General features: G+C 39.3%; 1 protein-coding gene across 4 annotated transcripts in view; it reads right to left on the bottom strand.

Moving 5' to 3' along the window:
* The window catches only part of LOC149262980 (Holliday junction resolvase MOC1, chloroplastic-like), a 388,021-nt gene that overhangs the window by 228,908 nt on the left and 132,310 nt on the right, over positions 1-26,803 (bottom strand). For 3 of the 4 annotated variants that reach the window (XM_089425574.1, XM_089425562.1, XM_089425566.1), the window contains exon 3: positions 12,255-12,307. The exons of the other annotated variant lie outside the window; for it this stretch is intronic. In XM_089425574.1, coding sequence (XP_089281700.1) covers positions 12,255-12,307 — 53 coding nt within the window. The remainder of the gene's footprint in view (positions 1-12,254; positions 12,308-26,803) is intronic. 4 annotated transcript variants of the gene reach the window in all.

Raw genomic sequence — 26,803 nt, 5'->3', positions numbered from 1 at the left:
CCACTCTCAAACATCCTGAGTCATTTCATGGTAATGTTAAAAATTTAAGTAAAAGTGACATTCTCCTTAATCTTCATTTTCATCCTTTTACTTTAAGAATTTAACATTACCATGAATAGCATATCAATACTAGGGCCTAGACTTGACCATTAAGCTGCCAAAACGCTTGCCAAATGAAAATATGCATGGTTGTAATGACCAAATGCAGCCTTTTCATACTTGTGCAGGTCACTTTTGCCGCCTAACGAGTCCTGGAAAACAAGGCACACTGCCAAAATCGTGACACGCAGTCGGATTCGATGTGTCATGGTTTTTGGACATGAATCTCGAGAGAATCGTGTCAGACACGATGGATTCGTGGGGCCTATAGGACGAATCTGTTTATCTAGATGGCAAGGAAACCCATGTTTGCAGATTGAAGAAAGCCCTCTATGGTTTGGAGTAAGCCCCTAGGGCTTGGTATGCTTGAATTGATGGATACATGATGAAGTTGAGATTCACCAGTATCAATGTCGATCTGAGCCTCTACTTCAAGGTTGTCCAAGGTATGTCTTTGATTTTGGTTTTATATGTTGATGACTTATTCTTGATAGCAGCAAAGCCTATGCTCATCCAATGTAAGAGGGAGCTTGCCTCTAAATTTGAGATGAAAGATCTTGGGTTGATGCACTATTTCTTGGGCTTAAAGGTGTGGCAAAGACCTAGAGAGATTTTCCTTAGCGAAGGAAAATATGTCGTCAAACTCTTGGAGTGATTTGGGATGGTGGATTGCAAATTTGTAGCGACACTGATGCAGGCTAACTTCAAGAAGACATGTGGTGAAGTTGCAAGACCAGATCTAGTGGATCCTTCTTTGTACCAGTAGTTGATTGGGGCTCTGATGTTTCTGGTCAACACAAACCCGGATATATGTTTTGTTATTAACACCTTGAGCCAGTTCATGGTGGAACCTTTGCATGCTCATTGGGTGTCTGCAAAACATGTGATGAGATATCTACATGGGGCAATCAACTATGGATTGAGATATACCGTTGGCGATGAGTTAAAATTGCATGGATATACAAACGCAGATTGGGCTGGGAGCATTACTGATAGGAAGAGCACATCAGGGTGTTGTTTTAGCTTGGGATCTACCATGATTTCATGGATGAGTAGGAAGCAGAAATTTGTCGCTCTCCATACAGCCGAGGTAGAGTACATTGCAGCTAGTATGGCTAGCTGTGAGGCAGTGTAGTTGCAGAAGATCTTTGCAGAGTTGTTTGAGCAAGTGCTTGATACGACCGTGATATACTATGACAATCAAAGCGGGATCCGACTTTCAGAGAATCCAATATTCCATGACAGGTCGAAGCACATTGAGATCAAGTACCACTTTATAAGAGATATAGTACTGCGAGGAGAAGTGAGGCTCCAATTCATCTTGACAGATAAGCAAGTTGCAGACATTCTCACCAAGCCTTTGCCGAAAGCTAAGTTTTTATTCTTCAGAGAGCAACATGAAGTCTAGGATAATGTATCCCTCCTTGAGAGGGAACAGTGATGATCGAGAACATTGAGCATATGCTATCCCCCTTCTTTATGACTAGCCATGAACTTGGTGAAGGAGGATGAGCAGCGAGGCTCATGGGTGAGGGTACTCCTTAAAGCCATGGACTTGGCTGAGCACATGCCCCAGTATGCATCTACCTGCAAGTCACCTTTGTGTATTTATTGACCAAAGGGACATGGAAATGGTTAAGCTTACCGGGATTGCCACCCATCTAGCCAGTGGGTGAGGAGACTAAGGTGTGTATGATCTTTACCAAGGACGAACGCACCTGCCATGGACTTGGTTGTGGTAAATTGATCTCCCTTAAGTACAAGATGCAGGTGTTCTACCACTTGATTACCGAGGATCAAGTTGGGTGAGGGTCAGTTAGTGGACATAGGGTGTGTGATCTTTACCAAGGTCATTTATGACTTCCATGGACTTTGTTGTGGTAAATCGATCTCCCCTATTGTCATGTGGATCATTATTCTTCTTCTATGGATCAAGTCATCATTGTTCAACTAAGATGAGATGAGACAAGATGAGTTTCTCTTATGTTGAGACATGTACATCCGAGTTGAGATTTATGGTGCAGCTGGAAATTTCTCCCTCGCTGAGAAGGTGTGTTGAAAATTGAGTAGCTTCAATCAAAACTTTATTGGAAAATCATAAAAGAAAATTCATATTTTTGTATTTGACAAGTCGGCCTTAAAGAAGTTCGTGCCAGCCCCTATGTGTGAAAAGACATGTCCCAAAATGCATACAAATAGCCAATCATTGACTCCTCATTTGGCATCACTCCCCACATCACATCCAGGTTCAATCTGATCTAAAAAACCACACGAAAACTTAACACGTGCAAAGGAGGAGAGAGATATTTGTTTGACCGAAGTTGACTTTTCTGTTTTGGACTATTTTGGGTTGGTTGACCACCATTGACTTGGGTTATTTGCTTCTGGTTTGATTGAATTTCTAACTGTCTTGGAAGGTCGAATTGAAGGAGATCTTGACCGAAATTTTTTTCGCACATTTTCTGAGGTTCACTGCAGGGTTGACTAGGGTTTGACCACAGGGCTGACTGGCATACTTGACCGAGATTTTCAGGATTGTTTTGACCAAGTTTGACTGAGGAAGGAATGTTGAATTTATTGTTGGGCTGACAGAACTTTTTTGGGCAGTTTCACTATTGACTTTGACTGTAAGTTGCAAGTCGTTGATTGTGGTTGACCGATCTGTCACAAGCCATAATTTCGGCACTCTGTTGCAAACTAATTTGTTAGGTAAGATTTGACTTTCTCTCTCTCTATTCACTGGTGTTTTATTGGTTGAATTGGGAAGTCAAAGCTTGACTTTGACTAGTTATTGGATGTACTCTTGGACTAATATATCTCATGTCGAACATTGACTAACTAATAAAACAAGAATAATTGATTAAGGTATTACCCCTCGTGGGGCCTTTCCCTGGTGTTTGACCAAAATCTTTGTGTCTCATTGTGCTTGGTTATCTTCTGTTGTGCATTTATTGTTTACTGTTCTATCTATAATTGCTTAACTGTTACTGGGGTGATTGAAATTGGAAGAAATTGTTTAACTGATTATATCAGCATAGAACAATGTGAAAATTAACAAGAACCACGCTTCAACCTTGATTTGCGTACTTCCTAGAGATTTGGAATCACCACGCTTCTATACATGTTCCCATGTGTCGAACTGCACTTCCATACATGCTCCCATCGCACTTCCTAAATCCTCCCTAGACACTTCCTAGATGTTCCCTAATGGTAATGTTAAATTCTTAAAATAAAAGTTTCCAACCTCATCATGATGAAACTTCAGACAGAGAAAATAGAATTTCTTATCTCATATGAAAGTGCCTGCCTCGTTCAAACATAAAGTTTGGGGGTGGTTTTTTCTTCATCAAGTTTTAGTTGTCAAAACCAATCTTCACAAAGTTGGCTCCTTAGACACATAGTATCGAAGGACGGCATTAGAGTTGATCCTAAGAGGACAGAAGCCATCAAGAGAATCCAACTGCCAAAAAATAAGAAACAAGTTCAATCATTCATCAGCAATATCAATTTTATTAGAAGGTTCATCACAAACTTTGCAAAGATAACAAAACAATTATCAGATGTTCAATTTATGAACCCAACACCTAGCAATTTATTAGCCTAGCAAGGTATCAAAAATCTGCTAAATAAAGCACAATTGGGCTTTTAAAATAAATAAAAATATTCAATGGAAGCCCAATATATCAACCAATCTCAATAACATAAGCACACACAAATTTTCTACCCAATCAAATCAGTTCTTCATTGATAATGATCAAAACCTACATGGACTCCCTTACTGGGAAAATTCCCCAAACTAAGGAAAATATGTATAAAAAATCTAGATCTGATCTACCATACCTAGTCTTAACTAATCTAAATCTCCTTGTTGCATCCTAGAACCTTCCTTAGACTTGGTACACTTGAGTGGAATTCCTTCTCTACCCAACCATTGAGATGCCTATCTCAATGTGTTGTTCCCCTATGTGTTGCGTCTTATCTGTTGACCTAGACTTTCTTTTATAAGCTCAAGTTATATTGAATCCCTAACCCTAATCTATAAAGTGATTGATAGCTCAGATTACATTTCACCTCACTTGAGATTGATGATTGAGATTCATCTAATTCACTAATCCAAAAACCTTTTGCATTTCATAATATTAATTATTTCATAATAACTTTTTCATTTCTTATAAAAAGAAATTACTAAAGTAATTGCTAAAGTCTAAGGGTGTATTAGGCGACTTCTACATGCCCAAACACTTAGGCGAGTGCAGAAGTACCTGCCCAAGCTACAAACATCAACAATTTGTTGGCTAAGGAGGTGTATGACCATCTGAAAGTGCATGCCTCCTTCAAACATAATGTTTGGGGGTGGGTTTTTCTTTATCAAGTTTTGGTTGTCAAAACTTGTTAGTTTTTGTAGCATCAGATGTGTTCTAGCCACCAAATTTGGTGGAGAGGCTAGAATACATGAGATCTCCAAAACCCAGAAAGCGTTTCTGGAAATTCCGCCTAGAAATGACCTAATTAGACTATTAACTAGTATTTAAATATTTCCTGAGTCTAAACTTAGGGAATATGGTTAATTAATCATGATTAATTAAGTCAAGGTGTGAATGATCTAGAAAATCACATAGATCGATCCAAAGATGATCCTAGTCATTGATTAAGATTTAATCTTGGTCGTTGGTGCTCCAACAGAGGACTATAAAAGAAGGTCGATGTGGTTATGGAGAGAACACTTGAGAGGTTCGATTTCATGAGCAAATCGATTTCCAGAGTAGCAGCAGTCAGTTGTCAGAGAGAGCTAGAGATCGAAGCTGTGAGAGAGGGGTAGAGACAGTGAAGCTGAAGTAAGATTTTCATATCCGGTGAGTGCATTTGCAGAAGAGCCATAGAGAGGTTGATGCTGGCGCAGCATTGTAGCCTCTAGAGGCAGTTTCGATTCTGCTGAGGAAAGCTAAGTCTTAGTGCCAGAAGTTGGACAGAGGTTCTGGAGGCCAGGAGAGACATTTTCGCAAACAACAGCAGACTAGACGACTTGAGGAGAGGCTAGTTCAGACTGAGTGCAGAAGGCACTGTGCTAGGGTGACACAGTAGTTGCGCAGAGGCAGTTTGGATGGCTCACTTGGAGCAGTGGTCAGAGCCCGGATTTGCCTGTGGCGCAAGGAAAATTCCTCACTAGAGTTTTGCCAGTATTTTCTCAGCAGGATTACCAGTATTCGGCATCTAGATTGTACTCAGATTATTTCACTGCTACTTAATAATAAACCCTCAGCTGCTGCACCGGCTTTCCCAAGTTGGGTTTTTCCGGGGACTTTTGTCCAAAATAACTATGTTATTTTTATGTGTGTGTGCTAGGATTTCTTCCAACATTTATTCTGCCGCAGTTTTATGTGTAGATTGCAGTGTGATTTATTCAGTATTTGTTTTAGCAAACAGTAAATAAATTTTTAAATTAAATTAACAATTAGGCGAATAATTTCCAGTCGCTGCAATAGGATTCTGGTTTACGGAATTTTCACATGGTATTAGAGCGCAGTTGATCAGCCGAAGAGCTCAGAGGCAGAAAGAGAAGGAATTTCGCTGCTCATTGTGGGCAGCAGGCCGAACTTCCCAAGGGCAACATAGACATTCTGCCAGGAGGCCGAGTTACTTGTGGAGGCTCGATTTTTCTGAGGGGCAGAAAAATTCAATCCTACCAAATCAAGTGATTCCAGAGGTAGAGGGAGCAACCTAGATTTTTCGTTGAGCAGATCTCTAGTTGGACGCAGCGATTTTTGCAGCAATTTGCTAGAGCAAAGATAGTGTTGGGTGGAAGGAAGAAGAGCACACACACAGGGAAAATTTTTCGCAAGGACTTCTAGTCTCAAGAAGTCTGATTTTTCCTTGCAAATCAACAGTCGTTTTGAGCAGATCTTCTCACTCCAAAAGGGAATGTGAATTGTTGACCAGCAGCTGAGCAGAAGGAAACAGAAGGTTTTCGACATTTTGTTGAAATGGCCACTGTTGGACTTCGTGATCAAGACAAGTTGGATAGGGCTTCCAACTACATCATTTGGAAGGCAAGAATGTCCTTCCTTCTAGATGAGCTTGGCCTGAAAACATATATTGATGCAGTGGTAGTAGTTCCCCAAGATGCAGATCAACTAAAGGAGTACAAAAAGGAGATGGCACGGGCAAAACAATTGATCCTAAATGGAGTCAAGGATCATGTTATTTCTCACATAGTTAGCAAACATACTGCCAAAGAGATGTGGGATTCTCTCTCTAGGTTGTACCAAGGTACTTTCGAGCAACGGAAGACGTACCTAGAGGAGAAGCTGAGATGTGTCAAGATGCAGAAGCGGGAAGGCATAGATCAATTCCTTACCAGGATTCAGGAGGTATGAGACCAGCGGTCAGTTGTTGGGGCAGCGCCTTAACCCACGGAGCTAGCACGATTAGCACTCAACAATGTCTCAGAGGATTGGCAGGTATTCGTCTAAAGTATATTGGGCAGAGATACCTTGCGAAGGTGGGACAGGATGTGGGCCAATTTGTAACAGGAGGAGTTGAGACAAGCTCTATAAAAAAGCTCCATCCGTGGCAGTGAAGCAAACAAAGTTCGTACTTCTCGTTAAATACTCCAGAAGACTTGGAATATAAAGATATCCATTGAGGATACAAATATTATATATTAAAATGCATGAAGAATGATGATACAATAAGAATGAGGGTCTTGTATATATAGCCAGGTAAGTACCCTTTCACTAGCGGTTATGTCCTTAGGGACATACTTTTTCATTAATTGCTAACTAATTAATCATTAATCTTATTTGTTTTCTTTTACATTATTTGTGTTTATTTTTATATAAATTTGATTTGTCACATTGTCTTCCCCTTCAAAAAGCTTTGTCCTCAAAGCTTACTAATGAAGGATCGGTTCTCTTTTGTTGATCGGCATATCTTCTTATTTCTGAGCTTTCATCTTTATTGATACAAGACGATATGATGTTTTGAGTGATAAACAGAATTGTCGTATTGAAAACGGATCAAACCATCCTAGATTAATCTTCTGGAAAATCTTCTAACCCTTGGAGCTGTGTAGTGAATAGTTCTCGTATGACTAGATTGAGCTCACTTCAATATTCTTCATAACATAAGTTTGTTTATGTTTTGCGTGATATAGATTTGTAGATTGATTAAAGTGTCTAATCTTGTGATTTGGATGTAGATAAGAAATTTTTCTTGTTTGGACTTCCTTAAACATTTTTATGGCAGTTTCCTGATTTCCATCAGGCATTGTTCTTGTTGACTTAACTATTGAATCCTTATTTGGGGTTTCCTCTATTTGAACGACAACCTTTGAGTACGTTTTTACTTCAATAGGGTTTGGATTTGCCTAAACTGCGAGATTAGTGGTATTGATGTTTGTTTCTTCAGTTTGGACTGCTACATCTAGAGATTTTGATGCTTCCTTTGCGACAAGTTCTTTGAATCTATTCATCAAAGATTTATTTTCGTCAACAAGTTTTTTAATTTGTTTGAGGAGATTTTGATTATGATTTTTGAGACGTAAGCATTCCTCATTCTCTGATTCAACTTTATTTTGGCTTTCACACTTCTCGTTTTTTAAACATTTTATTTGTTCTACTAATGTTTGTAGGCTCTTTAAACGTAAATTTTCTTCTTCTTGTTCTAATAAACGCTCCTTGAGTTCCTTCTTTGATGCTTTATATTTTTTTACTTGTTTGAGTAGTTTTTCTTGGTGATCTCTGAGAGGCTAAATTTCTTTGTCTTTGCTGCAGATGACTTCTTCAAGCTCTTTTTGCTTCTTTGATATGGTTTTTTCATTATCTTGAAAAATCAAGTCTAAGATATCCTTAAGGTCGTTTAATGAAGATTTTATTGATTTTGATTTACTTGTTATGCCTCGAAACATGACCATTTTCCCTTTATAAGGAAACGTTAAAACTTGTTTCTCTTTATTTAACATGAATGTACCAAAATCCTTAAACCAGGGTTGACTAAGTATGATGTCAGCCTTTTTATCTTTCCTTACAACATGAAATTGAGATATGTACTCATGATGACCTATTGTCACTTGTAGATCACTAAATTTATACTCTTTTTGGTCAAAAATATTTTTCTTTACACCAATGCTTAGATCTGGAATTAATAGTTGATTTGCCAAGTTGATGTTGATATAATTTTTATCATTGCTTGGGCTGATAGCAACATTAACTTCTCTTCCTTGGATACTTCCTTTTAATGTCACTACTCTGTGATCTGTAACTGAAAGACCATTATAGGAAAACCTTTCTTCCATCGTCATTTTAGAATTGAGCTCCATCATTTTTTTTCAATGGTTGATCCCATTTGTTTTGTCGAGATGAATTAATGTATTATGTAATCTAAATATATAAAATTTCATTTAATTTGATAGATTGTGAACACTTAGCTATGTTAGGATATTCCAACACATAGGAAATAGTTAAGTATAACTTGGTCTCAATTGGAATATTCTCCAAATTCACCTTTTTATGTTTTATAAGAATATATATCTTCCCTTTAATCCACTAAGTTATAAAATTTAATACTACCCTTTTCTTATATTCACTTATACATATTTGAATGTTTATCTTTATACTTATATAAAGGGGTATGCTTTCACGTAACCTTCTTAATTTTTAATTTTTTTTTAACTTTATATCCTCTCCTTTTCTTTTTCTTTTTTGACTTGAACTTTTCTTTAAAATACCCCTTTATAATATAATACTTCTCTTTATATATCTTTTATTTATAAACCTTTTTCTTCTTTTTGAAAAGTTACAACCCTAGTGAAACGTGCCTATTCACCTCTTTGGGGTATAATATAAAATATATGTCCACTTATGTGTTTTTGACTCGGTTAATTTTCTCCAATAAAAACTTACCATTCACATAAAGAAATTTTGTATTCCTTTTGTTTTTCGTTTACCTTGAAAATAATTACCATGGGTTGCTACAACCACGGGCTTGTAAACCACTTAATGAAGAATCAAGATAATAGTATCTACTCTTCCTATTTTTACGTATAGTTTTATAGATATTTGGAAAGATTCGTGATCAAGTCAGCAGCAGCACAGATGCAGTGTATATCAAAGTTGCGCAGTGGTTGGTGGGCAATATGGTCAGACATCAGCAGTGTGACAAAAGATGATGCAGAGACAGGGTGTGCAATAGCACTAGAACACATTCCTCGCTAAGAGGAGTGTTAGTTATTGTAGCATTGGATGTGTTCTAACCACGAAATTTGTTGGAGAGGCTAGAATACATGAGATCTTCAAAACCCAGAAATCGTTTCTGGAAATTCCACCTAGAAATGACCTAATTAGATTATTAACCATTTTTTAAATATTTCCTAAGTCTAAACTTAGGGAATATGGTTAATTAATCAATATTAATTAAGTGAAGGCGTGAATGATCTAGAAACTCACATGGATCAATCCAAAGATTATCCTAGCCATTGATTAAGTTTTAATATAGGTCTTTGGTCCTCCAACAAAGGGTTATAAGAGGAGGTCGATGTGGTGACGGAGAGGACACTTGAGAGGTTTGATTTCATGAGTAGATTGATTTCGAGAGTAGCAACAGTTAGTTGTCGAAGAGAGAGCTAAAGACTGAAGCAGTGAGTGAGGGGCAGAGACAGTGAAGATGGAGGAAGATTTCCAAATCCACTGAGTGCATTTGCAGAGAGGCAGAAGAGCCACAAAGAGGCTGACGTTGGGGCAGCGCGGTAGCCTCTAGAGGCAGTTTCGATTCTGCTAGGGAAAGTTGAGTCTTAGTGCCAGAAGTTGGACAGATGTTCTAGAGGCCAAGAGAGACATTTTTCCAGACAACAGCAAACTAGATGGCTTGAGGAGAGGTTGGTTCAAACTAAGTGCAGAATGGACTGTGCTACGGCGACGCAGTGGCTACGTAGAGGCAGTGTGGACGGCTCACTTGGAGTTGTGGTCAGAGCCCAGATTTTCATGTGACGTGAGGAAAATTCCTCACTAGACTTTTGCCAGTATTTTCACTGTGGGATTGTCAGTATTCGACATCCAGGTTGTATTCAGATTATTTCAGTGTTGCTTAATAATAAAACCCTCAACTGTTGCATCAGTTTTCCCAAGTTGGGTTTTTTCGGGGACTTTTGTCCAAAAATAACTGTGTTATTTTTATGTGTGTTAGCATTTCTTCCAACATTTATTCTTCCACAGTTTTATTTGTGTAGATTTCAGTGTGATTTATTCAATATTTGTTGTAGCAAACAGTGAAAAAAATTGTTGAATTAAATTAACAAGGAGAATAATGTCCAGTTGCTGGAATAGGATTCTGGTTTACAGAATTTTCACAAAACCAAGCTTCGCACAGCTAGCTCCCTAGACACATAGTATAGAAGGATGGTATTAGAGTTGATCCTAAGAGCACCAAAGCCATCAAGAGAATCCAACAGCCAAAAAATAAGAAGTAAGTTCAATCATTCTCCAGCAATATCAATTTTATTAGAAGGTTCATCTCAAACTTTGCAAAGATAACAAATCAAAATAGTGAGTTTAAATGGGATGATGAAAGCAAAGAGTCATTCAAAAAGAGTAAGGAAGCCATTGTAATAGCCCCATTTTTGGTAAGTCTTGATTATTTCAAAAGTTTTCAAACTTTTTCATTCGCGCAAGAAGTTAAAATAGCGGGATTTTCTCTAAAAAATTACCAAAATATGGAGCAACCAATTGCCTTTACGAGCGAGGCATTGAAAGATTTAGAATTGAAGTATTCTATTATGGAGAAACAAGCATATGCCTTAGTTCAATCCTTAAATCGTTTCAAAAGTTATCTTGGGCTCAATAAGATTGTCTAGATACCAGAGGAAAGTGGATCTCCAGAATTTAAGAACATGATACAGAAATCAGGCCAACAAGATAATAAAAGGGCAATGATTGGCACAGATATTGACTGAAGATAGAACGTTTTAAGCATTAGTGGTCCTGAGATGGTTTATGGTGTCCTGGATGAATTGGAGTATCAAGGTTGGTATTCAGGCATTGTGTATTATTTGAAGAAGCTGTCATGTCCAAATCATTTAAAGGATCATAAAAGAAGAGCACTAAGGTTAAATGTATCAAGATATTTTTTAAACCAAACAGGTCTGGGATCGAGAAACCCTTTAGTAGCAGTGCTCAGGTGTGCTGATAAGGAAAAATTGAGGAGACTAGTGTCAGATCTACACATAGGATTTTGTGGTGGGAAATATGCTACTAGGACAACAGCGCATCATATCTTAAGTGTGGATTATTGTTGGCTGACATTATTTGCTGATGTCCGTCGTTTTGTCAGACCATGTCAACCACGTCAGTTGTTTGCTAGTAGGGAACCAGTTGGAAGCTTTACCATTACAACCAGTAGTGGTTGAGGCACCTTTACAACAATGAGGCCTAGATCTCATCAGAGAATTCAAAGAAAACTCGAGTAATGGATTTCGATGGATCATTACTACCACAGATCATTTCACCAGGTAGGGTGAGGCAATACCCATGAAGAAGGCAACAAAAAAAATGGTCATAGATTTTCTGGTGGATAAGGTAAATACCAGGTTTGGTGTTCCAACAAAGATCATTACTAATGGCAATATCCTATTTCACTCCTCCAAGAATTGTCCAACTTTTGTTTCAACTATGGCAATATCCTATTTCACTCCTCCAAGAATTAACCAATACTTCATAGCCCCAATGGTAGCTCAAGTGGTTTGACATAACATGCCAAAGCCATAATGGCCAAGGAGGTCACACAGCCAAATCCACCTGGGTCCTTAAAGGCTAGGTGTCCATGTTGTCTGCCAGCAGCATTTACCCCAAGTGCCATTCACAGAATGTGAGTAAGAACCTTGAGTGTTTCCCCAAGGAAGTATTGAATAGAAAAAAACAACTAGCTTACATCATTTAAAATCATTTAACGGCAGTCCAATTTTGTCTATTGTACAGTAGTGGAGGAAGCTCAAATTTAAATTTTAAGCAATCCCATTAGCATCTCAGAAAGTTTTGAAAACTGTACTCTTATCTTGGCAACCCTAATCACAACTCAACAAAATATAAAGGACATAATTTATTATCTCAAATAGTAAAAAGAATGCTCTGCAGTGAACAATAGGTGACACGAGTATAGTCACTAACCTGTTTTCCATCATTTGGGAAAGGTCTCGACTGCTCTATATATGCAAGACTACCTGAGGTCAAAAAGAATAAGCACTATATATAAATTGACAAATAAACAACATGAGACATGGTAAGAATTTTCCATGTACATGTCAAATAATTGGTAGTAAATGTGGCTTTCTTGTATGATTGTACATGCGAAAAAAATTGTTATTTTTTCAGGGGGTAATAACAGCCCGGAATTGGCAGAATATAATGGAAAAAAGCAACATGCAAAGATGCCCTTCCTTCAATATTCTGTTAAGAATCAGGAAAACAAAAAGAGATTAATCAGATAATATCTGAGAAAAGCAAGTACAATAAGTTGTGCTCCTAATGTACATGAAGCCATATTTTTATTTTGGTACATATATTGTTGTCATTGAATCAAGAACGACATGCCAATGTCAGTAGAATAAACGTGAATCCGCAAGAATTGGACCAGTGACCATAACACAAAAGATTCCAACTTCCACAGCAAAACATTGGATCAATCTCAGTTAACCTATGCCAATAAGGAAGCTAGCTTGCAAACTACCTAGGTATTATGCTCAAAAATTCTGATACATTACTATCTATTAATAACATTAGGAAAATAGCACCTGCATATATGCTACCTCAACATGAACTTATTTAGTGGTCATTTGGGATAGGGAAGGACAAGCAACATAAATGTAAACAATCATATCAGACTTAAGTTGCAAGCCACATTAAAGTAAACAGTCACACTCAAATCTACGGGACATGTAACCATCTAATTATACAATGGCTATCATTTTCCACCACTTATTTGTTGATGTGAGCACCATCAGAAGGTCTTCTACATCTGCTTGGTGTCATAGCATGTGGAAGACATTATTTGTGTCTTCTAGTGATTTATGTCTTATTTTCTAAGTTTAACTTAGGAAAAGTACAATAATTAAAGTCAATTAATTATTGTGCATTATTTTCTAAGGATAAATAATTTAATTATTTAAATGACTTAGAAATAATCTCTATCGTTGATCTTCAAGATGTTTCTAGAAGGAAGTTTCAAGATACTTCTAGAGGGGAGATTGGGGTTAGGAATTTGGACTCAATGAAGATTGTAAATGGAGGCTAGCGATGGAGGTGAAGACACAAACAAGAGCACAAGTGTGTGCATGAGTCACCAAGAGAGAGAGCGATTTTCTCTGCAATGTGAGTGGCTCAGTGACGAGTGTGCAGAGAAGGAAGAAGTGTGACTTGGTTTGAGAGAATCCAATAGGGTTGAGTTGGAGGAGAGTGCAGGGTTGAGTTTCCAGAAGGAGATCGTGTTTGTCTAGAGGAGGCCGAGTTGCCGGAGTACTAGGGATTTTGCAACGTGTATTAGTGGAGGGCGCAATCTGATTGCTGGAGGCCAATTTCTTCAGAGCGATTTCATTTGGAGGCAGATTTCCTTGAGGCCAATTTTGTTAAGTTTTCTAGGGCAATGCTAGAACAAAATTTCTTACACTGAAAAAACAATCATTATTGACATTAACATTTTTCATCATGAAGCAGTAATAAGAAAATTCATTCATAAGCATCAAAGAGCAATAGAAAATCAAAGTAGAAACACCAAGAAATCATGAGACAAGAGACAAAGAAATTAGGACTGAGGCCAGGGCAAAACCCACAAGGGGAAAACCCATAAATTCATCCTTATGAGAGAGAGAGAGAGAGTTTATAGTACATCAATACATCAAAAGCAGCATCAACAGAATACCCAAACCAATACCCAAAAACAATAGATATACCAAGTCAAGTTTGTTGAAATGTGGTTGTCATTGATGTCAACCCAAGCAGCACTAGACGATGCCCTGCTTTTGTTGAACAAAATGACATGGAAATTCATGATGTTTTGAGTCAGGATCGTCCTTGATGGATTCTACTCATCGCGCTGATTCTAGTGGTATGTGGCACGCCTCGAGAAACTTCACGGTTTGGGAATTATGTTTGTTTGAAGATGAAGCCCCCAACTTGTGGGCAATGTTGACCACTAAAGTTGCACCTTAAATTTTTTTTTGAAGACACCATGCCTGAGGATATGTCAGAGGCTTCATGTACCTCAAAGTTCATATATCATCAGAATTTTTTAAATTTATCTTCTTCTTCTCATCTTCTTCTATATTGTACTCAGATTCTGGAAGCCTACCAGGATGTTGTAAAGTGATGCTAGTGCGATGAATTGAGTCATGTAACAGACCTAGGTAACTTGGAACATTGTTATCAAGTTAGTTTACTCTGGGAGGTTTTTTTACTTGGTTAATTATTGGTACTTTCTAGCACTTAATAATTAATCAAGTTTTTTCCTCCAAGCAATACCCCCAAAGTCGAAGTGTGGCTTGATGACAAGGCCTTGGGTGAGTCCTAATATCTAGAGTCATTGTATATTACCACACTAGATCAATCAAGAAATTCGCGGAATGTGACTAGGTATAGGGGTCAGTTTTTTCATTTTTAAAATTTCCCACAAAACGGGATTTTTTAATTATTTTCTATGCAATGATGTAAATAAGTGGTCTTGGAAATGTATGGGGCATGTGACTACTTGAAATTCATCTTCAGAGGCCCAGCATTATCTTAGAACCCACTATGAGGGTTTAAAAATGACTTATAACCCCTCAAAAGCCACTTTTCTTAATTTTAGTGAGAAAAATGAAAATAAAAAATAAAAAAAATTTCAAAGTCAAAATAAGTCAAATTTTGACATGGCATTCCAGTGAAGTTAAAAAATGATGTGAAAACCATGTGGGACCCACCACATGAAGCACAAGTCAAAGTCCATGTTCCAAGTGGGAAATCAAAGTTCCACGTTGACTTCATGAGGCAACATATGGTAAAAGTTTCAACTTTGATTTAAATGTGAAAAGAAAGTATAAAGTTAAAAAGGGACGAGAGAAACCAAAAGATTAAAAGGTGGGATACATTAAAACAAGTACAAGTTTAAGGGGGGAGAAGAATAGTGACATGGCAGCCATATTGGAAAATCATAAAGGTCAAGTAAACATCCAGTCAAAAGGGTCCCAAATTATCCATCTAGCAGGTGTAAAAACCAATTTCAAGAGGATTCACGAATTTACTAAAGGTTGAAAGGTTTGAAGGGGGGCACAACTACCAAATGGGACAGACCTTGTCTCCCACTTGTCCCCATATGATGGCACTCAGAAATAGCATTATACTCAGCCTAGTTGGGCAGCTCTTTCACCATAGGTTTTGCTAAGAATTGAGTGGGGGAAAGACTGCCACATGGGATACACTTGTCCCCCACTTTGCTAGCCCTATCTTCAGTATATACACAAGAAATTATGAGCTCAGATTACCATGGATAAGAGGATCCATGAAGGATTACCAATAATAAAAGATCAAAATTTGTTTATGGGAGCTTGGGATTTTACCCATGGCATCCCTCCTCATTTAGAGGGACGACTTTGTGGGTGGATTGACTTTGCATTTCATTTTCCTAGTTTTCCTACTCATTCCATTTGCATGTTTACTTGGAAATTAACACAACCTCATTTCACATTTTATTTGCTAATTTTGCTATCCAAGTTCTTGCATGTCTAATGTTTCAACATTAACAACTTGTTTCTTGAGCAATTTCATTTATTTGTAAGCACTTTACTTGGTGGACAAGCTTTGAATTATCCAATTTGCACTCATGGACACTTCTAGGTATGGATCAATGGGGGGATTCGTCGGGAAGAATGTGCTAGGTCTATGCTTCTGTCCCCTAGACCCCTTTTAGGAATTAACCTTGGATTCTAGTCCAGTGGGATCTATTTCACTGACCATTTCATTCCAGGGATGGTATTTCACGGGAAATTTGATTTTGGTTGTGTGGTCTCACTCCCTTATCCGCTTATATTACCCTCTTTCCATTCATTATTACCCCATCCATCATTTCTCCCACTTGGGTCCACATTCCTCCATTGGGTCCACAAAGGGTAGCTCGCCCCTTCCTCTTGCCCACAGCTTGGGTCATGGCCTGGAATGAAGCATGGGGGTTGATGCAGCTGAAAAGAAAGTTAAAAGCATATATGGCCACAATCAATAGGAAAAGTGCCACAAAATGCAAAAGATGGTCAAGACAAAAACATTTAGCATATGGGCAAAAGTCAATACATGAGCTCTACCTCATTATCATGGCCATCACCCTGGTTCCTACAGGTTTTATGAGCCTTCATCATCATATAAGAACCCATGATTGTCCTAACCCCTAGTGGGCGATGAACCACACCACCTTAAAAGGGGGGAATTCTCTACTACATCTTATACATCATGTTCTAACCCCTTGTGCCCCAAGCAGTTAATCAAAGAAAATCATAAAAAGGAAAAAGGCATATAAAAAAGTGTGGAAAATTCAAGGTTGGGCACCTCATGTACCACGATTGCTCCCTGCTATACATTATAAACCCAAGTGCGGGCTCCCTCTTATTAGGTACCCTTGAACCCTAGCATGTGACCCAGGGTTGCCCCTTCTTATCCCCTACTTCATTAACCTATCTATCACATGCCACCATCTTTTGACGGATGTACCTTGACAATATTATCCCCTTTAGAGGTAGAAACCACCTAATAGGATACTTGGTTAACCCCATTAGGAGTTTAGGAGACATTGGCACACCCGAAGCCCATTATGGAAGGGCAGGCCAATATGAAGTCCCACTTGTGGTCCATGATTAAGTAAGCTCATTTACTCAATTTCTCTAATGACTTGTTGTACTAGAAGGTTAGGGGACGCATTAAATCTTATGCAGGATTGCATATGGTTTCCATTTGGGGTTTGGTCTCCTTATACTGAATCCTAATCCTCTAGAGGGCTACATTGGCACATATAGGGTGAGCGTTGAGAGCCATGGGCCTCCACTACAGCAGATTGCACTTCATGGATCCCCACAGCCATTCAGAGATTTCTCATGTTTCACTTATTTGACGAGGAGGATGCACCTAATCCATCGTGCCCAATCAGCCCCAAATCTACACCATACACTTGGCAGATGATCTAGGACTTCCACGATGAAGTGGCATCACCTACACTATCACTCTAGCCTTTGCAGGCGATCTACAGGCATATTCGATTTGTTTGGAGACCCGTGAGGACACTTGTGTGCCCCCACATGTCAGTTGGAGCACCACAAGCTATTACAAGGGGCCAACCCTTTGTCCACTACTTATTAGGGGCCTATTCTTCATTGTGTCACCCATGGACCTCATTAGGCCTCTTAAAGGGCCCTGCGACATGCATAGATTATTATTTCACCTCTTGAGAGGCTTACTTTTTCATTTATGAGCTAGTTTGGTAGGCTTGTCACCAAAAGTTGTATTATTAGCACATTATTTTATTTTTGGGGTTTATGTAGGCCAAGGAGGTTAATTCGAACTCCTAAGTTGTGTATAAATAAGAGTGAGATGAATTCATTTCTCATCATCACTTTGGTTTGGATCTCTTATCTCTCTTGAGATTTTCGCACTTTTTCTAAGGATGAATTAGAGCTTTATGGATGAGTTTTGATGTATGGATACTGGTCTATCTTCTCTTGGAGCTTCTTTATTGTCAATTGGGAATGGCTGGATATACTCTATTACATGTAAGTATGTGCTTTTGATGTTATTCTTGTTTACTTTTGTCATATATGTTGGACTAGAATTTTCGTTGTTCTAAGACTAATTGTTGCATGCATTTACTGCTTAATATTGTAGAATTTGTCTCTATTATAGCATTTCCTTCAATGTATGGGCCATGTAATAGGAGCGAAATCTCCTAGGGGTAAAATTTGACCTTGACAAGCCATTTCTCTTGCACATTGAAGTATAAAAGCTACAAGGTTGCTTCTTCTTTACCTAGAAGGCAAATGAAGTGATCTTGAGGCCTCCTTGACTGGGAACCAAGAAATCTTATTCTTATTCAACATAGACTCCATTCTCCCAAATACTAGGGTGCTAATCTACCAAGGGTTGTCACTAAAATCCACATTGTCTTGCATCCTTCCGGGACTAAACACATTGGGTTGACTAGGACATCAATTTCCCGGCAAGCTAGCCACGAAAAAAAATCGATCTCCTAGGGTCTCCTGCGTTGGCCTCTCCTCTAGCCCTACTCCAAATTTGAAGCCATTCCGACGATGGAGTTGGAAGAAAAGTCAAGCCATTGCTTCGGGATCAAAACTTACCCTAGCATCCCCAAGGCTAGTAGTTCATAGGGTCAAGACAACATCTTCAAGTGAAACTCTTTTCTTGATCCTTTCCCCCACCTTGTCTATGGTAAATCATTGATTGCTCCATACCTTCCTCATATCCTAGACCGGGTCCACTTGGCCTCGTATGATCTCACTCCTTCAAAAGACCATTCTTTAAGAGCCATCCGGGATACCAATTCTAACAGTGATTTTAAGGATTGGGAACTCCTTTACAAGCCTATTCCCATAAACCCAACCCTCAAAATCCTCTATTCCTTTCCCTAGAAACACATAGTACCTTGCTTTGAAAGCAAGCAAGCTCCATCCTTCAAACTTTTATGGGAAAGGGTTTGGGTCACTCATATCCATTAACTTATCATTCATTAATGACTCCATACATATCGGGTCTCCTCCCATCAGTGAAAATTTGTAAATAGAAGGGAGCCTTAGCTAAGGTGACAGTGGGCTAAGTCTCCATTTGTTGCCCTTGGCCTAGCATTTTCCCTTTAGAGATCCCCCTTAGGTCCCCTGCTAGTTTGAGTCATAACAGTTTTTGGCGTCGTTGTAGTACCTTGCTTTGAAAGCAAGCAAGCTCCATCCTTCAAACTTTTCTGGGAAAGGATTTGGGTCACTCATATCCATTGACTTATCATTCATTAGTGACTCCATAAATATCGTGTCTCCTCCCATCAGTGAAAATTTGTAAATAGAAGGGAGCCTTCGCTAAGGTGACAATGGGCTAAGTCTCCATTTGTTGCCCTTGGCCTAGCATTTTCCCTTTAGAGATCCCCCTTAGGTCCCCTACTAGTTTGAGCCGTAACAGTTTTTAGCGTCGTTGCCAAGGAGGAAATGGGTCTGCATCCCTAGTGTATTCTTGAGAAATTGATTCATTAACGACATTTATAAATATTCCTCTGTCGAATCCACTCATTGTCCAATCCCCTAGTTTACTTGAAGGTGACAACATTCCTCCTTTAACTAGGGTTGCTGCAAAAAGTGGAATGCAAACTCTATCACCTATTGGAACCTCCCTTTTCCCCGAATTCGAGAAGGTCAGTGATACATCTCCAAAGATGGCATCTACTTCAAGCACTAGCTCTGAAAGGGATCAATCCAAGATGACCAAGAGTGAAAGGCACTTGGTTAGTGTCTTTTCCCTTTTGAAATTGAGTAACGATCCCAAGCCATTACCTAAGAAATTTAACCGAATGTTGCCCAAATTCAAAGGGGATGCTACTTGGACTGCCCATGGTTTTATTGAAGAATTCTACAGCCAGTTGTATCCTAGAATGATATTTGACGAAGATAGGATCATGATCCTTATCACTTGAGGGACAAGCAAGAGATTAGTATCTTAGCCTTCCCCCTGGATGCATAAAAGACTCTGATGAATTTGAGGAACTATTCATGAAAAGGTGGTCATGCAATGCCCAAGGGACCCTTCAACGTTGAAAAGGTTTACCAAATAACCAAGGGAAGGGAAGATGTGTGAGAGTTCATTCAAAAGTTTGATAGGGTGGTCAAAGATATCCCTGATTGTTTGAAGCCGTCTGAAGCCAACATTCTTGACAAATTCATAAAATTCGTGGATGGCCACCTCACCTATGTGTTGAGGGATAAGAAACCATCCACTTTCGCCGAAGCTAAGAAAACGCCAATGGAAGTTGAAGAAAACCTGCGAATTTCAAAGGTTGACATCAATGATCATCCTAGAGCCAAATTTGAGACCAACAAGGATAAGTCCAAAGATCAACACGAAGAAACTCTCCTTTCTATTATCAAAAAGATGAAAAGATTCACCGAAGAGGCCAATGCACGTGACTGGGTTATCATGACAAAAATCATTGCCTTAGAAAAGGCCCAAAAACCGAGTTACATCCCTAATGGAAAGCCTTTTCCCAAAAGGCAAAGTGAAGAAGATAGGCCGAGCTCTTCTCAAATCCCATACACATTGGCCCCAACTAATATTGGTGAGCCAAATTCCTCATCTGAGGATGAGGAGAGTGAAGGGGATGAAAGTGAGGATGAACAAACAGATGAGCAAGCCAATCTTGTGGAATCTGATGTCTTCAAAGGGGTCCAATATTCCCGAAGGAAATGGACAAAGACCCCTCACCTCCTAAGGAATCACCTAAGAAAGATCCATCACCTAAGCAAGCCCCTCCTAAAGAGTTCGTCCCCAAAGTTCCTTCCAAGAAGGATCCCCCAACAAAGGTCAATCAAAAAAAGGATCCTCCTAGGAAAGAATATAGGAAGAAGGAAAAGAAAGAAATTAAACTTGTCATTGATATAGGGGTTGTCGTAGGAAAGATGACTATACTTGTTCCCCTAAAGGAGATTGCTCAACTCCTAAGCAACAACAACAATTTAAGAAGTCCCTAAGGATTCAAGATGAATAATTACTTGAGGAATTGCAAAACATTCATATTCTTGACTGAAGCCCTAGGCACAAACCATTCTTGCTTACTTTGGTTATCAATGACCTCTTCTTACACAATTGTATGCTAGACTTAGGTGCTTCCGCCAATATCATGCCTTTGATCGTTATGAAGCAACTGGGCCTCAGCGTCAGTGGACCATATAAAGGGTATGTGGTTTTAATTCCAAACTTGTGGAAGTTGAAGGCATCATCAAAGATCTTAAGGCCTCTTTAACTAGGAATCTCGATATATCCCTCCTCATGGATGTTATTTTTATCGATATACCTGATGTATGGGGGATGTTGTTATCCCAGAAATGGGGAGCTACCGTTGGGGGGCATGTTCAAATGGACCTATCATATGCAACCATCTCGCAATCTGATGGCACCCCTTTCATCCTTTATAGGGAACCTGCTTATTTACCGAATGTGATCAAACTTGGACCATACTATGAGACATGCGAGGTTGAGAAGCCTTCCCATATCCTCCCTACCCAAGAAATCTTGGTCTTGGTGGATAAAGATCTCGTGCTTGTTAGGATCCATGGAAGGGTTGAGGAGGATGCATTGCATGCTGATTTCTGCGTTAGAAGTAATGTCATATGATATTTCCCATGGTAGATTAGCTACACTTAGATTAAAATTTGCATATCTTTATTTTTCTGTTGATTTTATGGCCTAACATACTAGCATGTGCGATCATGAGACGTCGTGAAAGCATGATGCCCCGTGTTTTTCCATTTATTATATGTGCAGGTGACAAGTTTGCGATAAACAAGAGATTGTTAGAGTTCTCGTGACCTCCTGTTCGAGTAGCTTCACCCACTTCTTCGAGAGATAACGTCCTTAATTGGAGCCAGATGTTACCCACCATTTTGTAGGTAATATCCCTAGGCGAAAAAAAAAATTCTCCAACATGGTCCTCAGTCGACAAGCAACAACCCCTTGCAACCACCAGATTGCTCATTGTGTCATTTCTCAACCACCTTCAAACATATGATCATGGCAGATGGGCGAGGGACCACATGAGGTATGCCTTGTAATTTGGAAATTGAGTATTGTAGTTTATTTATCATGGGCTCTTCTTGGTATGAATTAATGGGGTGCTTTCGCGGAAAGAATGGGCTAGGTATTTGCTTCTATCCCCTAGACCCCTTTTAGGAATTAACCCTGAATTCTAGTCCCGTGGGATCTCTTTTACTGACCATTTCGTTCCAGGGATGGTATTTCACGGGAAACCCCAATTTTGGTTGTGTGGTCCCGCTCCCTTATCCGCTTATATTACCCTCTTTCCATTCATTATTACCACATCCATCATTTCTCCCACCTGGGCCCACATTCCTCCATCGGATCCACATAGGGTTAGCTCGCCCCTTCCCCTTGCCTACACCTTGGGTCGCGGCCTAGAATGAAGCCCAGAGGTTGATGCAGCTGAAAAGAAAGTTAAAAGCATATATGGCCACATTCAACAGGAAAAGTACCACAAAATTCAAAAGATGGCCGGGACAAAAACATTTAGCACGTGAGCAAAAGGTAATACATAAGCTCTACCCTATCATCATGGCCATCACCCTGGTTCCTACAGGTTCTATTTCTTTATCATATAGGAACCCATGATTGTCCTAACCCCTGGTGAGCTATGAACCACCCCACCTTAAAAGGGGGGAATTCTCTGTTGTATCTTATACACCATGCTCTAACCCCTTGAGCCCCAAGCAGTTAATCAAAGAAAATCATATAAAGGCAAAAGGCATATAAAGAAGGGTGGAAAAATCAAGGTCAGGGCACCTCATGTACCACGATTGCTCCCTCCTACACATTATAAACCCAAGTGTGGGCTTCCCTTTCATTAGTTGCCCTTTGTACCCCAACATGTGACCCAGGGCTACCCCTTCTCATCCCCTACTTCATTCACCTATCTGCCACATGCCACCACCTTTTGATGGATGTACTCTGATTATATTATCCCCTTTAGAGGTAGAAACCACCTAATAGGATACTTGGTTAACCCCATTAGGAGTTTAGGAGACATTGGCACATCCCGAAACCCATTATGGAAGGGCAGACCATAATGAAATCCCCACTTGTGGTCCATGATTAGGTAAGTGCATTTACTCGATTTCTCTAATGACGTGTTGTAATAGAAGGCTAGGGTACGCATTGGATCTTATCCAGGATTGCAGATGGTTTCCATTTGGGGTTTGGTCTCCCTATACGGAGTCCTAATCCTCCAGAGGGCTACAATGGCGCATATAGGGTGAGCGTTGAGAGCCTTGGGCATCCACAGCAGTAGATTGCACTTCATGGATCCCCACAGCCATTCAGAGATTGCTCATGTTTCACTTATTGGACGAGGAGGATGCACTTGATCCACCATGCCCAACCAACCCCAGATCTACACCATACACTTGGCAGATGATCCAGGATTTGCACATTGATGTGGCATCACCTACACTACCATCCTAGCCCTTGCAAGTGACCTACAGGCATCTTTGATTTCTTTGGAGACCCATGAGGACACTTGTGTGCCCCCACATGTCATTTGGAGCACCACAGGCTATTACAAGGGGCCAACCCCTTGTCCACTACTTTTGAGGGTCCTATTCTTCATTGTGCCACCCGTGGACCTCATTAGGCCTCTTAGAAGACCCTACGACCCTAATTCGAACTCCTAAGTTGTGTATTTCTCATCATCACTTTGGTTTGGATCTCTTATCTCCCTTGAGATTTTCACACTTTTTCTAAGGATGAATTACAGCTTTATGGATGAGTTTTGACGTATGGATATTGGTCTATCTTCTCTTGGAGCTTCTTTATTGTCAATTATGAATGGTTGGATATACTGTATTACATGTAAGTGCGTGCTTTTGATGTTATTCTTGTTTACTTTTGTCATATATGTTGGACTAGGATTCTCACTGTTCTAGGGCTAATTGTTGCATGTATTTACTGCTCGATATTGTAGAATTTGTCTCTATTATAGCATTTCCTTCAATGTATGGGCCATGTAATAGGACTGAAATTTCTTAGGGGTAAAATTTGACCTTGACAAGCCATTTCGCTTGCACAACGAAGTATAAAAGCTGCAAGGTTGCTTCTTCTTACCTAGAAGGCAAACGAAGTGATCTTGAGGCCTCCTTGACTGGGAACCAAGAAATCTTATTCTTACTCAACATAGACTCCATTCTCCCAAATACTAAGGTGCTAATCTACCAAGGGTGGTCACTAAAATCCACATTGTCTCGCATCCTTCCGGGACTAAACACATTGGGTTGACTAGGACATCAATTTCCCGGCAAGCTAGCCATGAAAAAAAATCGATCTCCTAGGGTCTCCTGCGTTGGCCTCTCCTCTAGCCCTACTCCAAATTTGAAGCCATTCCGACGGTGGAGTTAGAAGAAAAGTCAAGCCCTAGCTTCAGGATCAAAACTTTCCCCAACATCCCCAAGGCTAGTACCTCATAGGGTCAAGACAACATATTCAAGTGAAACTCTTTTCTTGATCCTTTCCCCCACCTTTCTAGGGTAAGAATATCATTGGCTGCTTCATACCTTCCTCATATCCTAGACTAGGTCCACTTGGCCCCATATTGTCCCACTCCTTCAAAATACCATTCTTCAAGAACCATCCGGGATACCAATTCTAACAAAGATTTTAGAGATTGGGGAACTCCTTTACAAGCCTATTCCCATAACCTAACCCTCAAAATCCTCTCTTCCTTTCCCTAGAAACACATAATACCTTGCTTAGAAAGCAAGCAAGCTCCATCCTTCAAACTTTTCTGGGAAAGGGTTTGGGTCACTCATATCCATTGACTTATCATTCATTAGTGATTCCATACATATTGGGTCTCCTCCCATCAGTGAAAATCCATAAATAGACGGGAGCCTTAGCTGAGGTGACAGTGGGCTAAGTCTCCATTTGTTGCCCTTGGCCTAGCATATGCCCTTTAGGGATCCCCCTTAGGTCCCCTGCTAGTTTGAGCAGTAACAGGCCCAGTCAATCTCGTTCAACTCATCAAGGAGCCCAAGTCTACATTATTAAAGAGAGACAATGTCCTCATTAAGAAGTCCACAACATCAATGAGTCAATGTCATCATTAAAAAGTCCACATCATCATTAAAAGTTCACATCATCAATGAATCATAAGCCCACATCATCATTCAGGTCATCAATGAGTATACATTATCATCAAGAAATCCACATCTTCAAGAAATTTGCATCATCATGTAGTCCATATCATCATTTACGAGTCCACATCATAAATCCATATCATCAAGGACATCAGAAATTCACATCATCAAAGACATCAAAAATTCACATCATCAGTGATGATATATAAGAAAATAAAAGAAATTCGATATACTTATCTTTTGAGAACAAAACAACTCCCTCTCGGCCTTCTTGTATTCAGCCTTGAAATCATACTCATCATCAATATGTCAGATCTTCTAGAAGCTAGGGTTTCCCTTTGAAGCGAAAGCAATTACTTCATAAGCCCTAGCCCTTCAATTCCAACCCCTTTGGACTTGTTAGGGTTTGCAATTTGATAATTCTTCAAGATTGGTCTAGAGTGTACAAGCCCTAGACATTCATTCTCGAATCCAAGAGCTGTGGGTTTTGTTCTCAACTCCTAGGTCCTCCTTTTCTAACTTCATCATATACGATCTCAATGCCCATATCAATCCTAGGGTTTTGTCCTCAAACGTTAGGTTCAAAACAATCCAAAACTCTTAGTCTTTTAATGTTTCAGACAACAATAATTGACCTAGGGTTATTGAGAAACATTCATTCTTGTACTCTTCTTCATCTTCATCATTTGAAATCCTAAAGTTTCATAGGCCTTTGGGCTTTCCTTCTCAACCCTAGATTTGACAAACTCACCAAGATTCCTTTTTTCAGCAATGATCAGACTTTAGGGTCATTATATGACACCCTTGGTCAGCGGCTGTAACTATGACATCACTGCAATCATTTCCAACAATCAAGGCTACCTGTATCAAATCAAGGAACTCTTTCAAAATAATAATGTAACCGCTGAGATGCCACCACTTTAGCAGACCTCCGAAAATTTTGTTCCTTATTCAATCACCAATTCTTTTATTTGCAACTTGATTGACCATAATGAGATAATGATTCACAAAGGAAAAGATTTTCCAATAACATTGTCAATAGAGAGTCCTTGGATTTATGAGGGTTAGCTTCAGATCAAGTCCATTGTACTTAAACATATATATAGGGCACATATCATTTCTAGCTTATATCATAATAATATTCTAGGATGTATCAAAGATGTGTCATAGGATTTGAGCTTCTTCATAGATTCTAACTTATAATTTTAATCCATGGCAAGCCTTAGAGAAAGTGCACAAAGACTCGGCCTATGCTTTAGGGAGCATTTGTAACCAAAGTTTGGTTGATTGAGAACCTCGATCGCAGACTTGAATAGAATTGCAAAGAAAATAAAACTCGGATCGATTGAGCTTCAGGATATACCTTAAAGAATGCTTTTCAGGTTCGCGCTTATTCCAGAGATGCACAGATTTTGCTTTTGATCACAAATTTACACCCAAGACTTGGAACATTCTTGTATAGGGAGCTCAGAACTATTATATGAATCTTGAAATTTGATCACCTTCCAAAGAGCCTCCAACTTCCTTGCTTAAACTTGTCATAACAATGAACTTGAAGACTTTCGGTCTTTGATATATTACATACTTTCGATGTTACAATGTCAGGATCTTGACGGCCTCAAAGAATATTTGGAGTTCTCTTCTCAAGTGTCTTTGATGAATACATAGGCGAGACCACATAGAGAGTTCAAATGACAATCTAAAGAATGAGTGCATTTAGACTTCTTGCAAATTGCCTCCACAAAAAAGCTCGCACAAGACTTGTAGAACAATGCCTCATACAAACTTGAGTGAATC

This window comes from Pinus tabuliformis, chromosome 6 (assembly GCF_031772625.1).
Source record: "Pinus tabuliformis cultivar Carrire ecotype Pingquan chromosome 6, CPIR1, whole genome shotgun sequence".
NCBI lineage: Eukaryota > Viridiplantae > Streptophyta > Pinopsida > Pinales > Pinaceae > Pinus > Pinus tabuliformis.
Note: the sequence above shows the minus strand (reverse complement) of the source record. Positions and strands in the feature narration are given on the sequence as shown.